Genomic DNA, 14446 nt, shown 5'->3' on the forward strand with positions numbered 1-14446 from the left:
AGAGATAGACTGTTAAGAGCATCACACTTTCGATTCTACTGACTGTACACATCTGCAGGATATAAACAAGTGGGCTTCCTGACTTCATTATTGCACCCCTATTGCATATACCCCGTATATTCAGGGGCCTATGTCACATGAGGCCCAATTGCTTCCATCTCTATTGCTTTTTGGATTCTCCTCAGTATCATTTATATTTGGTGACCAAATACCTCTGCACGGACCTTTCACTGGGTCACTAAGGATATGATTCACTAACCAGGAAAGTACCTCAAATATCATGCTACCTGCCATTTGGTGTTGTATGTCTACAAGGGTAAAAGGAGCTTGCTTCCCTTCTGAACCCTCCATTGTGAGAAGGGACGGGAGCAGATTACCAATAGGAGAGCACTAGTTGTGGGTATAAAACATTTTACCCGCTCAAAGCTGATCATTATTATGAGCCGTGCATTGAAAGAGACTGTTCCAAGTCCACCTGCCAGGGCGGAGATAAAAATTCAGAAATAAGTTCTTACAGACCTTTAGAACAAACTCAAAAACAGCACTTATACATTAAAAGCATATTAAAAAACATATAAAATACTGTAAATCATATTTTAAAAACCCAAGGGAGACAACAGTTACAGATTATCAAAGGAAGACAGACAGTTGAAAAGCAAGTTTTTCTCTTTTGTTTTTGATTGGCCACAGCAGCTACTTTGGCACAAAGGTAAATGTAGAAGAGAGAAACAAAGAAGCAGACAGTATAGAGAAGACTTACAAAATCTACCACAAGCACACCAGAGCTCAGCACCAAAAGCACAGTTGTAGCTCTCCCCACCCTTGCTTCAAAGGGAAGTCCTGTTTACTGGGAACAAATGGAAGCAGCTGCGCAACAACTCATTACTATTTCCCAAGCTGAAGCGACAGCAGTACCGCTACATCCAGTTTGCATAAATGTCTCTGAAAAGCCCCGCTTAAAGCCCTACTAGTGTGCACACAGGCTCCTTGGCAAACCAGACATGACCCTCGACAGAGCTGTGATTCAAACTGATTGCTGGAAAACTGGGCTTGGATGTCAGAGATTGACCCTAAAACTACAGCCATTATAACACAAGGTATAAGACTATCTGCATTTAATGTTGACTAGAAAGGGGCTGTGTTGTGACAAATTTAGCAACTAACACCTGCAGATCAGATTAGTAACTTCCTGTGAGAAAGTACTTAGTGTAATTTCACCACATCTCAGCTGACTGAACCTGCTGAATAGTGTTTAATATGTGGAGGTCCTTAAATTTCCACCTCCTCTACCCAAGTTGGCTAAGAAACAAAGTGCCAGACCCACTGATGGAGTAAAGTAGATGCCAAGTGTACTTGGGTTAGTAACATGTGAGTCTAAATGGAAAAGTATTGTAATTTATACCCCCTTTTGGTATTCTGTGGGAAATGAACTTCAGATCTAGCACAAACTATTACAATGCCCCCCTCACGGAAGCTTTGCTTGCTTACACCTGCATTGATTTTTGACCATAGAAGTGTTGGGATGGTGCCAGCATAAGTTAAGAATAAGATGGGGCTGCTTTACTCTGCATCTATTACTTGTCTTTCCTAGAACACATCCTTTTCTCCACTCTCTAAATTACGCTCATGAATGCCAAGCCCATGGCATGTCGAACTTCTTTGTTACTTATGCTGATTTCCCAAACAGTTTACACTTCACATGCAGCCTATACCACCACTGAAACTTGCTCAATCTCTCACCGGATTTGCAACCGTTAATCCAGGTTGTATTTGGTAACGTTTAGCCCAAAAGAGATCAAATGTCCTCAGAAGATATAGAGCTCACAGTAGCAAGTCCATCAGCCAAGAGAAGCAGAGGCTTGGAAACCACTCCCCGCTCCAATTCAGACAGGTTCATGCTTAAGGTACTAGTCTATTCTACAGTATAGGCCACCTAGCAATAGTCTCTAATTAGCACAGTTTAATAAAATACAGCTAAGCATACAGACAGCATTTCTAGTCCAAAGTCAGGGCACCATCAAATGGGGATGTCCTATGATTTTCCAGGAATAGAGTCACATCTTTCAACTGCATTTCGAATCCCACTAGTTGAAAATTAGCTCTAATCCTCCCTCCCACTCCCACCTCTCTTTTTAAAAGCACAAAACTGTAAACACTAGTCACATACTTCCTGACCCAACCAGCAGAACAGGATCCAAAGGCAGGTGATTACAAGGCATACAAACAGTTATACTGCTGCATTGGCTAAGTGTGAACTGACCTGCAGTTAATGAGGTTGCAGCAAGTTTCTTAAGCACACTGATATCTCTTCAGTTCTATCGCGCTTCTCATTAGTGCCAATAGTTTTAAGATGCACACAAGATTTCCTACAATGAGGCTAGGGAAAGATATCAAATCTCAGCTATAACAGGGAGATTTCAGCATAGGAGGTAAACCAATGCCCACCTCCTCACCATTAAGTCTATGTCTGCCACGCACACAGCGGAGTAAGCAGTGCACTATACCACCCTGTGGCTGATTTCAGGGGGTATGTTAATAATACAATGAGCAGTTCTACTATACTTGGTACTGTATGAGTGCATGCTACCCCATGCACCGCCCTTTAAAGGGACAGTGTTACAGAATTCTATTTAATGTTCAAAAGCTGAGGAATAAAAGAAGCCAGCTGTTAAAATGTCTCCTCTGTACTATTCCTCTCATGTAGACGGACCACAGATCTATCCACAGAGCCATGCACAGTCACACTACAATAGCAGCCAATATTCATTTATTTGGCCATACCTGTATATGGCTTATGATCTACTCTCATCACTTCTCTCCATCAGCATTTATTGAACAGTGAAGTTCTAAGAAATAGCCAGTATATGCCATTCATCTTAAAGGTTAAGTACCTTCCAAAAAATTCTCATTTTTAAAGGAAAATCTGATTCTTAAAGAGTAGGCAACTTCAAATCACTCAACTGAAGCAGTTAAACCAATTTAAAGTACTACACTTGCCAAAGCCAAGGAGGCCAAGCTGAGATTTAATAATTCCATTTTCCTTAAAATTTCTCTCTCCTCCATTCTGCTGTATGGAAAAGCCACACAAATGGAGGAGGAAACGGAAACTAACTACATTCAAAGTGCTGCCAAATGCACGTAGTATAATTGAAAATAGAATTCTCTAACTTACTGTTATAATCTTATTTGTAATAAATAATAAATAATATGAATAAAATAATTTAAATATTCAGACAAAAGTGTGATTTAAGCTGACTATATCCCTGAAGATCTTTTAAAGCTAGTACTGTAATTTGGGGACATTTGCTACTCAAAGTGTGACTATTTTAATATTCTCTCTCTCCTAAAAGCAATTGACTTAGTTTATCTACAGGGTTCACTGCTCATACACTAGAAACCACCTCTCTCTCTTCCCTCTTGCACCCCTCTCAACTTCTCCTGCTCCATTAAATTGCATTTTTTAATGAGGACAATTGAGGAGCTGGGCCAGATGAGAGTCTGTGGCACAAAGAGAACATTTCTCCTGAGTTAGAAGGAATTAGAGTTGTCAGATAGAGCAGACTATGCTGAGCAATATAACACATGCTGTAATAACCCAATTCCCAAAACAACTTGCCAAGAGCAGCACATGTTCTGATAATGAGGAGAGAGCACCACGATCTGCCAGCACCAAGGAGTTCAAGCGTTTAAAGAATTGGTTTCCATTAGCTACAGAAGACACCAAGAATTCTTAAATAGCCATACTACAAAGACATCAACAGGGATTTTTTTTTTAATCTAGATACCAGGTTAATGAGAAGTTTGGGAGGATGGGCACTATAGCCAGAATTCAGGTGAACATAGAAATCCAGTGTATGAGTTACCGTAGTTCAACAGTTACTTCAGTTCTACTAAGACTAATATGCCGACTTCACCAATCAAGCCTTTTTATTTGGGCTCATTCCTGAACTGAGTATCTGTGTTCACCAAGAATGATTTTACACAATCCCCTTAAAAGAACAGAATCCAGGCCCCAAAGCCACAACACAAAAGAACATATTCAAGCTTTTATACAATACTCAAAATTCACACAAGTTATACAGCTTACAAAGTTGGGGCATGTTAAAATCTTACTGGTCAGCAGGCTGCCGATAAAACTCTCCCAGGATCTGCACAAGAACCTCTGACTGGACATAAAGAAAGGGCACCCCAAAAGCCATCAGCTGACACATGAAAAAAGAGTCCAAAGGATTTTGGGCTACCTGGCGCCCGACTGAAGAAACTGTGCTGTACAGGCGCTGGCTTGCCACCCTAACTCTGCCAAAGAGGCCGAGAGAGTACTGCACCACCCTGCCAAAGAATGAAGCGGAGCTACCTGGAGTCCTCTCTGCTGAAATGACTATGGAATTTGCCCGTCCACTTGCTTCAGCTGCCATTGTGTCCTGCAGGGATCCTTTGTTGTCCTGTGAAATGAGGGAAAAAAGAAAAAAAAAATCAGAGAAGACATTGGAAACCCCTTAGAAGTTTTTACTTTTAATTTGGGGTAGTACATTTTAATACTGAACACACCCAAACACATCTTGCACTGCAGCATGTGATTATTTACAGGTTAGGCAGAGTCTGGCAAAAACACTTGAGTCCGGCCTAACTAGTGCATCATCATCTGATTATTTATGTTCTGCAGATCAGTTTATGTACTTAAGAAAACCAAAATAGGTGGCATTTCTACAGCTTGCTCACAGGAGTTACAAAATGACTCATTTTTTGCCCTTCAACTTCAGAAACAAGCATGGCAGCATTGTTTCCATGCACAGGAATGAAGGAGGCACAGCATTAACTTGCTATGGTATAGGTATGGCACGGGGGAGGGCAGACAGCTCTTACTACAGAAACAAAAGCTCCACATCTCAGAGAGTCCAGCTCTAAGAAGATAAGGGAGAACTGAAAGCAAGCTTAATAGGTAATACTGCTCATTGTTACAATGCAATTTCCCAAAGAAGTGTGGGAAGAAAGAATCCAAGTGAACAGAAAAATTAGCCCAACCAATGATTCATGGGGTGCAGGGAGTAAAGAAGGGAGCACTTTTTGTACTACACACTACACAGTATGCCTTGGCCCTTTTTTCCTAGCATGATTCTACCTGTTAGTATTAAGTGAGAAAAAACTGTCTCTTTCTAGTAATAGATTCCTATTAATGCAAGGCAAATCCTCTTAAGGAAGCCCTCCATTTTGACCCATGTAAGTGGAACTCCAAACCCAGCCCTCACAGATGAGACTGCATTTCCTGATGAGAAACCAAAAATCACTGGCTTCATTTTAACCAAATCTTTCCAATAAACAGAAAGGCTGTCAACTCGATAGTTCTAGTTTTTCTGGTTTTTACATAGGTTTCAGTAATTATTACAGTTCCAGATTAAACAGATATCAAAATCCTAGACTGTGTGTGGGGGGGAAATGCAAGGGGTTACTAATTACAACATAAAGTCTCTTGAACTTACCACTTTACAAAGAGGTAAGACCTCACAACAACATTTAAACAATGTGATTCATTATAAATTCTTCTACCCTCTGCAAAAACATACATTTTTCTAGTAGCAAAGACCAAAATCCATTACACCCAACATGTCAGATTAGAATAAAAAGTTACCTTTCCTGACAGAGGACCCACTGCTGGTCTCTTCCTCTGAGCATAACCAGAGAGTCGGTAACAGTAGTGAGGTTTGCAGTAGAATTTACCTGCAGTCAGAATAAAAGAGAAAGGGGTAACATTGAGAACACAATATCTAGACCTATACAATATAACACTACCTCAAATGAGATTTATTTGGCTATGGCCACTTCCCAGCCCTATTCCCTCAGTACGCCTGGAGACAAACACTCTGAAGTTTTAACTCAAGTCCTCCTCTCCCCCGCCCTAAACAGTGCCTATTCCATTGGGAGCCTGACAGCCATTTAACAGACATCCAATCAGTCACCAAAGCAGAGCTGAGGCTTCTGTGGTATCACACACTAACAATGCGGCAGTGTGTGAAGAACAAAGCCATCATCACATGAAAAGCTGGCAGAAGCACTTCTGGGAAAAGCAAGAATGAATACCACTGGCAGAGGGATGAGGGAGGGGATTGGTGTTAACTCTGAAGGAACTATGTTGATAATACACTGAGACTTCTCCCCCCTTTCCCCCCAAAAAGAGATTATATTTACAGTCTCATCTTCCTAATCAACAGACTTCATGGGATCCATCTGAATGTAGTCCAGGTTGCTCTCTGGAAGTTGCTTGGAGGGCTTAAGGCTGCAACCTACAATTTGGACTCATGGTCTTCCTGGCTGGTAAAATCTACCCAGAGAACACTGGGGGTCCATTATTTGAAAACATTGTCTCCTTTCAGGAAAACAAAGTGACTAAATTTCACATTTGAGATGTCCCTGCTCAAAAAAACAGCTCTTTATATTGCCAATCTCTCCAACTATTGCCCTCTGTCCAGCTGTCCTTTTCTGAGGAACATTTCTGATAAGGGTATGAGAAAGGCATCACTGACAATATTATGAATCTGCAGCAGATGCATAGCCACGGATGGGCCTGAGAGCCATGGTTCGTTCATGTACTTTGTATCCAGGCTTACCCAGCGCTCTAGCCAGGAAATAGGGTTGGGGCTTCCCCTGCTCCAGATAGGGAGCAGAGATGGAGATTACCCCCCATCCCACTTGTCCCATTTCCCCCTCCATTATTGTCCACCCACCCGAAGTCAGGCTTCTGGCTATCCCACTGGTCCACAGACTTTCGTAATTCCTTGTAATCTGGTTTTAGACCTGAGTATGAAACCAAGACCACAATATTCTTATTAGCCTCCTTTTGACAATGTAATCAGATCATGTGGCATATAGTGATTCTTTTAGATCTCACAGCTTCCCTTAATACTGCTGACTACAGAACACTGATTCATCTGTTAATCCAGATAGATGAATAATATTAAGAAATGAATGGCTCTAGTCTTCTCTCAGAGAAAACAGAGTGAAATATTGGATACATTTCTCATCTGCCCTTGGTACTTTTTTACAGTGGGTTGCTGTTGTGAAAAACGCTAATATTCTGTGTACTGACATGCGTGTCATAAGACATGGGAAGTAACTGTTCTGCTTTATTTTGCATTGATGAGGCTTCTGCTGGGATATTGTGTAAAGATTTCAGCACCGTGCTGGAAAAATCCAGACAAAGCAACAAAAATGATATAAGGTTTAAGAGCCTGATCTATGAGGGAAAGGTGGAGAAATCGTGCATGTTTAGTGTAAACAAGAGGAGGCTAAGGATGGGAGGAACTGAATAACAATCTTCAAACGTATTAAGAGCTTTTATACAGAGGACAATGGTCAATAATTCTAATTATCCACCAAGAATAGAACAAGAAAAATCAGATGTATGTGCAGCAAAAAAGATTTAAGTTATATATTAAGGAAAACATTCTAACTAATAGTAAAGTATTGAAAGAGATTACCTAGGGAGATCACAAACTTGCCATCATTTGAGGTTTTAAAGAACAGTTAGACAAATAGGCATGTTTTTTGGTGTAGATATACCTAATCCTGTCTCCGTGTTAAAACAGAGACTGGACTAGATGTTCTTTTGAGGTCCCCTCTTGCCCTGCCTTTCTAAGATTCTGTGAAGTACCACAGAGTTCTAGCTGGACACTGCTGCTCAGGAAGCAATGTTAGTTTGGGTTTCAGTGCTATCAGCATTGTGAAGACACAGCTTTATTTGAACAGACTCAGGTAAGTCTTCACGTGGCACTGACTGGTACTTGGATGATTGCTGGCAGAAAACATTGTAAATGCTTGCTGTCAGAGGGAACACTGGTGCAGACAGCAGAAACTATTTCCACCCATGCAGCTCAGGAAGGATCCTAATGTACCTCATCCCAGGAGGCATACCTGGGTGGTTGACAAATGCCTTTAATGTCGACACCCGCTCGTCCAGACTATCGTGCTGAGCCGACAAATAGCTGATCAGCTGTTTGTCGGCTCAGCGCGGCAGCCATGTAAATTTAAATGAAGCGGCGATTATTTAAATCGCCGCTTCATTTTCCTATGCCTGGTAGCCTAATCTACATGCCTCTGGCAACAGAGGCATGTAGTCTAGACGTACCCTCAGATTGACAAGCAGAGGATTCTATTGTATAGTCTGCCACTTCTGAATGCCCAGGCTACAGCAGTGACCAAGAATGTCTTCCCTCCCTAGTCTTTGATTAATAAGAAGGCTACTATTGTTTCTTTTAGATGTGTCCTTCAGAGCTACCACTGGGCCTTTTGGTCTGGCAATTCACATTTGATGTCCTTGAGGGGGCACATTGTAAAGGCCCATGTATGCTTCATTGAGAGGCTGGCTGATGATGGTTCCGAGATTTCCCCTTCCCCTCCTCTTTCTCAGGGTTGAAGGACTTTATTACTCTTGGTTGTGTGACAATGCATCACACAATGATCTTTTGAGGTCCCTTCCACTTTTGTATCTATGTACAGATTCAACTAGGTGAATGGGGAAACAAAGAGTTGGAATAAGTGACCAATTAGCTGTATATAGAAATATTTGTTAGAAGTGGTGACTGAGGGAACAGTATTGGGTCTGGTGTTCTGTATGTGATAGACTTGTAAGAGAGGTGGCCAAAATGATACAGTCCCATATACAGTTAAACGAAAGGTGGTATTTTTGGAAGAGCTATTATTGCTCCTCACCCGTCAATATTTGTAAAGTGAAGCCAGCGCTGAGATCTTAAGGCAATGCTCTAGTACAGTAAGAGAATGCTTTTGGTATATTAGGAAGACAACAGGTAATTTCTCTTACCATCTTCAATGTCGTAGGCGTAAGATGATAAGCGAAGGGTGGTGGCGCAGTATTCACACTTGAAGCAGCTGCGGTGGAAAAATTTGCCTTCAGCACTTAGCCTCTCCATCACATAGACCCGCTTCCGACAGAAGTAACAGACATCGCTGCCTCCCAAGTTCTGGGGGAATTCCTTTTTGAGCGAGCCCTGGACAGAGATAAGGCAGGACCAAGGTTATTTGTGCAATCTCACCTCCCTCCCAAGGTCACCTTTTTCATCTATGGATACTGAGCATCTAGAAGGGGCCATTCTGTGACTTCTACCCAGGGCATATGCACCAGGCATACAACTGCCACTTAGAGACAATAAATAACCTTCAAGTTCAAGAAGAAAGGCCATGTGGGTTTCAGTCCATACACCAATATAAATAAGGCTTCCCTTTAGATTACAGCTTCCAGCTCCTTGAATAGAGGAGCTAAAGATCTCACAAGAGGCTACTGACCTAGAGACATCCGATTGAAGGAAGCATAAGATGCACAGCCTTGCTAAGTCAGATGAGACCTTTACTTCTGGAATGTTCCTAACTTCTGTATTCACTTGCATGAGACTAAGGCGAGTTTTGGAACTAAGATTTTCAAATTACAACTCAACACATTAATTGCCAGAAGCATCACGAATCCAGTGAGCTGCTGGTTAGCCCTATATTTCAGTCTCCTTGAGATTTGTGAATAAAGATCTTTCCAAGGCCACTGCTATCCAGAAGTATCCTGCTTGGATCAAACACTGCTCTGTGCATTTGCGATTCAGGATTTCTCAGTCTCTCAAGTTAGCATCCTTGGTCCAAGCATGTTGGCAGTAGATTACAACAGACTTTACAAGGAAAACAAGGGGAGGGCTAGGGAAGAAAATGAAGACCTCTGTAAAGTTGTTACAAAGTATCACCAGCCCCTTTCGAGACAACTAAAGACCGAAAATCACTGCAGAGCTACAGAACTTCTAATCACAAACACATACCATCTTCAGTATGTCATTCTCTTACCAGTTCCTTCTTGTCTAGAAGGGTTTTGGGCTGTTCTTTCCTTTGAAGCTGATTGGCTATCTGCTCAGCCAATGAGCTCACTCCGCCTGTGTACATCTTTATATACTTCTACCAGATGGAAGGGACAAAACAGCAGGGAAGCGAGGAAAGAAAAAATCAAATTAAAAAAGATGACAAAATGATAAAAGAATAAGTGATGAAAAGGTGCAGAGAGGTCAAACCATGCCAGGACAGTGGACAACACAGAGTGATTGTGTAGTAACAGCAGAATCAGCATCATCAGTGAACACCAGCACAGCCCAGCACTAACTGTAACAGTAACTAAAAAGAGGGAAGTCTGAAATTGGTCACTCTGAGATTAGTAGTATGTTTTCTTCTTTGTTCAGAAGATATTTTGCATATAAAGGACCCGAAAATTTGTTTTCCTCTGAGAGGAACAAAGCTAGGTCTAGTTTTAGCTTCCAGATAGGAGGACAATGGGGAAATAAGTAGAAAAGAGGTATTTTATAAAGTTTAAATTCAAAGAATTGTTCATGTACGTTCACACAGGTGCTTAGCAATAGGGAACAAGTTGTTTCCAGGGAGAAGAAACCCTGAAGCTTAGACTGAGTCACAGCAATTCCTAAAAATCTTTACGTCTTCTTCTGTTGCCAGAATGCCTATTCACAGTACACAAAGGGGTTCTAGAATTTTTCTGGAAATTCTATGGGGAGCCTCTGATCCTACCCATTAGATTTGCACCTCTGTATACATGACACCAAGTATGCACGCCAATTTTACTTGTAGGCTATTTTGTTAAGGGTGTTTTTGCTAGCTCTATAACTTGGAGCATCTGGATCAAACTAAGTTGCAACAAATCTTTCAATTTAGATGGTTAGGAATCCAAGCAGTTTGGTTCTTGACTCAGGAAATGAGGCCCAAAAGGAGTTTACGGTTTGTTTTCTAGCTAAGTTGGATAGTGCAGGACTAGCAGTACAATTATATATATATATAAAAAAAAACCATGACATTTGGCAGTAATTAAGTGGTTAAGAAAATAAAAACTTCTAAAGAAAGGCAACCCTATCACAAGCACCGCATATGTGTCTCAATACAGCAGCAGGCAGCAAGCCAGGCAGTGTCACTTATTCAGATTAAGGAGTATTTTGACTGTTTCTCTGACTTACAAAGAGAAGGCATTGCTGGAGTCTCATCAGTAAATGTAGAACTGATTCAGCCTTCCATATTCAGCCCTTTCAACGTTCCTGGGATACACTACTCTGAAGCAACAAACCTTTTGCAACCAGAAATTCTCTTACTTACACTGCAGAGTTTCTTTACTACATGCTCAGAAATGTCCCTGTGTAAAAACATGGCCAAAACATTCACAGTACAAGAGGGATTCTGACTGTCCCCATGGAACGCTCATCTCTATGACCCCCATCATTTGTCATGGAAACCACAGGATTCCATTTCCTTCTGCATTTTGGTGCAAATTGTAGTACTCCCAAAATTAGAGAATATATGTTTATAGAATCATGACACAGATTATAGTCCCATGATCTGTAAAATAGTAATATTTTACAAAAAATTAGGAATTCAAACAGTCTATTCTTGGATTCCACAGCTGTAATTACCAATCAATTACTGATGTTAATATCTTCACGTTTGTGAGCACTGTAGCATCATGAAACACTAAAGAGTTGGAAATTCAATATTTCAGGAATGTTTCCTAAAGAATAAGCCTAGAGAAGCTAGGGGCAGAGCCAGACAATCATCACTGATATCTACAGGTTGAAATTCAAAAATCCAGTACTCTTTGGTTTGGCAACATCTGTGGACTGTCAGGACCATGGATATTGCTAGATCAGAGAATCTGGCTGGGAGTGGGGGCGGCCTAGGGTCAGAAGTGCAGCCCCAGCTCATGGCAGCAGCTGGAGTGCAGCCCAGGCCATAAGTAGGGAGCACTGCCTAGGCTGGGGCTGGCAGCAATAGGGCTGGACAATGGCTGCTGGTGTGGCTAGGAGTGCAACTCTGGCCAGGGCTGGGGGCAGAGCCCAGGGACCGGGGTTGGTGCCTGGAAACAGGACTGATGGCCGAGGGGGAAGCCCTGACCTTCCCTGGTCTGGCAAACACCCTGGTTCAGGACCACTAAGCTCCCCGGGGTGCCAAACCAGAAAGGTCCATCCTGTAGTAGATAAGCATCCATCCATATAAGTAGTAACTCCATAATCTCTGTGTGTCTGCACTGTACAAGTGTAAGTGAAAGTAAGGGTACGTCTAGACTACATGCCTCTGTCGCCAGAGGCATGTAGATTAGGCTACCAGACATAGTAAAATGAAGCGGCGATTTAAATAATCGCCGCTTCATTTAAATTTACATGGCTGCCGCGCTGAGCCGACAAACAGCTGATCAGCTGTTTGTCGGCTCAGCGCGATAGTCTGGACGCGCAGGTGGCGACATCAAAGGTATTTGTCGACCACCCAGGTATACCTCATCCCAGGAGGCTTACCTGGATGGTCGACAAATACCTTTGATGTCGACACCCGCGTGTCCAAACTATCGTGCTGAGCCGACAAACAGCTGATCAGATATGAACATTGTGATATGAACATTGTTACTCATGTCCTTCCCCTCCTACTGTTTGTGGAGCGGATTGGAAAGTGTCTCTTCCACCCCAAAAATGGAAAATTGACTTTTCGGTAAAAAACAACACTTTTTCTTTTCTCTCAAAATCCTGTTAGTATGTTTCATGCTGTAATTTTTGCACCATGGAAAGTAGCGTTTTTTTGTGAAAAATTCCATTCAGTTGAAGCCCCAATTTTCCATCAACAATTTTTTCAACCAGACCTGTAAACAGCCTGAGAGTAGAGTTTTCTTTCTATCTATACTGTGAGCAGCTTTGCACACAGTGGGTGCTGTCAACCAACACAGGTATAATGAAAATCTTGACCTGCAACACCTATACTATTTCACTTACTGGATTCTTCTGGGCAGTGACTTTTTGTGCCATGGACATATATCCTTTATACATTGGAAGACCAACTGAATTCCTGCTGCTTGTACTGTGATTTCCAGCCGTTTTAATTTCCACTAGCCTTTTCAGGAAGCCACAAGTGATTTTCCTCCATTAGTCCTGCTTTGTCTCCTTAAATATATACATACAAAACCATGCCATAGTTTGGATCAAGCTCTCAAAGGGAAGCAACAAACATTAAAAAAGCTTTCATGTCCCTGTAGATTATTCCATAGCCAAGAGAATTCCAGTATTGGAAAAAGCTGATTGGAGGCTATTGAGGACCCCAAATCAGACTCAGCAGATTTTTTTCCATTTAAACTTTAAGTATGTTTTGTTCCAAATGACTGTACAGCTTGGAATAACCAAGATATGCCACAGGTTGCATCTGGCTTTTCCTATGTGCAAGTGTGTATGTCCACTGAACTCAGCCATATCAAGGTGATGAAGCATTACAAGCCTAGATCTCTTGTGGCACATCCTCTGCTGGTGGGAGGTGGGTGGGGCAGCGGGTACAGCTGAGTGCAGCTTGCATGACCCAGGCCATTCTACCTGTCGAAGAGAGTCAGATGAGGGTGAAGAAGGGCGGTTGGAAGTGCGGAGGCTAAGGGAGCGCTCCCACTGGTCAACAAAGAATCGACGAGACGGTTCAGTCTCTGTCTAAAAAATAAAATACATTGGAAAAAAATCAAGAAGGGACACGGATTTTAAAAACCCAAAAGATCACAAAGGAACCTTTAAGTAGAGTCAGGGAGGTGACTGTCTGCATTACCTCCTCCCTTTCCTTAACTGAAGGGAAGTTAGGCACCAAACTTTGTTGCCATTTAAATTCACTCCCTCTTCTCTTACTTCGGAAGCCAGCACCAGCACAGAAACCGCACATTCTGTGCATTACTGCTCCCTGCAATGCAGTTAGATAAACGTTCATGAAGAGCCCAAGTCCATCTTAGGTGCTCCTCCTACTTTGTCCAAATGCAATCTGTGTTACAGCTGAGGCAGGAGTGTGAGGCAGGTTTGAATGTACTTCGTATTTCGGGACAAGGGGAGACCCCCCTCCCAGTTTTTAAAGTACAAAGGCCAAATAAAGTTGCCTTCCTGGGAGTGGAGAGAAAAGGAAACTACCTCATATCCCCAGCCCTGAGCATCCTCACTGCTACAATGGAAGTGCCTCCATTAAAAACTTAAGAGTGAATTTCATCCTATAATCCACTCTAAGCTTTAATTTCTCTTAAGGTCACTTCATTTATCTTCCACATGCATGTTATATTAAATGGCAACAAACAAAAAGATAAAACACTCTGGAACAGAAAGTAATGAGCTATGAACAACATTAGATAGCATTTTTTACAATGAACAAAATGGAGAGAAGCCTGGTGAGGGGATGGTAGTTTGGCCTGTACACCTAACTGAGCCAACACTGCAGGCAACTCATGAATAGGCATGCACTGGGGACCACTGGATTGCATGCTGCCATGTGGCTGAGCAGCTGAAGGCAATTATGCACCGTGACCCGCGGCATTATGTAAAGCTTTTGAACCAGGTCCCTGATTTCTTGACCCCTTCAATGGGCAAGGAAGTTATTGACACGGTTGAATCGAGCTGTGCTCCTATAAACTGTA

At 42.1% G+C, this 14446-nt stretch overlaps 1 protein-coding gene across 34 annotated transcripts in view; it reads right to left on the reverse strand.

The window, feature by feature from the left end:
• The window catches only part of MICAL3 (microtubule associated monooxygenase, calponin and LIM domain containing 3), a 234780-nt gene that overhangs the window by 97731 nt on the left and 122603 nt on the right, over positions 1-14446 (reverse strand). For 24 of the 34 annotated variants that reach the window (XR_012895684.1, XM_075896972.1, XM_075896909.1 and 21 more), the window contains 5 exons: positions 13380-13487; positions 9832-9939; positions 8813-8999; positions 5627-5715; positions 4355-4442 (listed from right to left, as the gene is read on the reverse strand). Coding sequence is in view for 33 of the 34 variants with exons in the window: in XM_075896972.1 (XP_075753087.1) it covers positions 4355-4442; positions 5627-5715; positions 8813-8999; positions 9832-9939; positions 13380-13487 (580 nt within the window). In the remaining variant the exon portion in view is untranslated. The remainder of the gene's footprint in view (positions 1-4354; positions 4443-5626; positions 5716-8812; positions 9000-9831; positions 9940-13379; positions 13488-14446) is intronic. The other 10 variants (XM_075896993.1, XM_075897029.1, XM_075897004.1 and 7 more) reach the window with 1 other exon arrangement.

The sequence above is a fragment of the Pelodiscus sinensis genome, chromosome 1, assembly GCF_049634645.1.
Source record: "Pelodiscus sinensis isolate JC-2024 chromosome 1, ASM4963464v1, whole genome shotgun sequence".
Classification (NCBI taxonomy): domain Eukaryota; kingdom Metazoa; phylum Chordata; order Testudines; family Trionychidae; genus Pelodiscus; species Pelodiscus sinensis.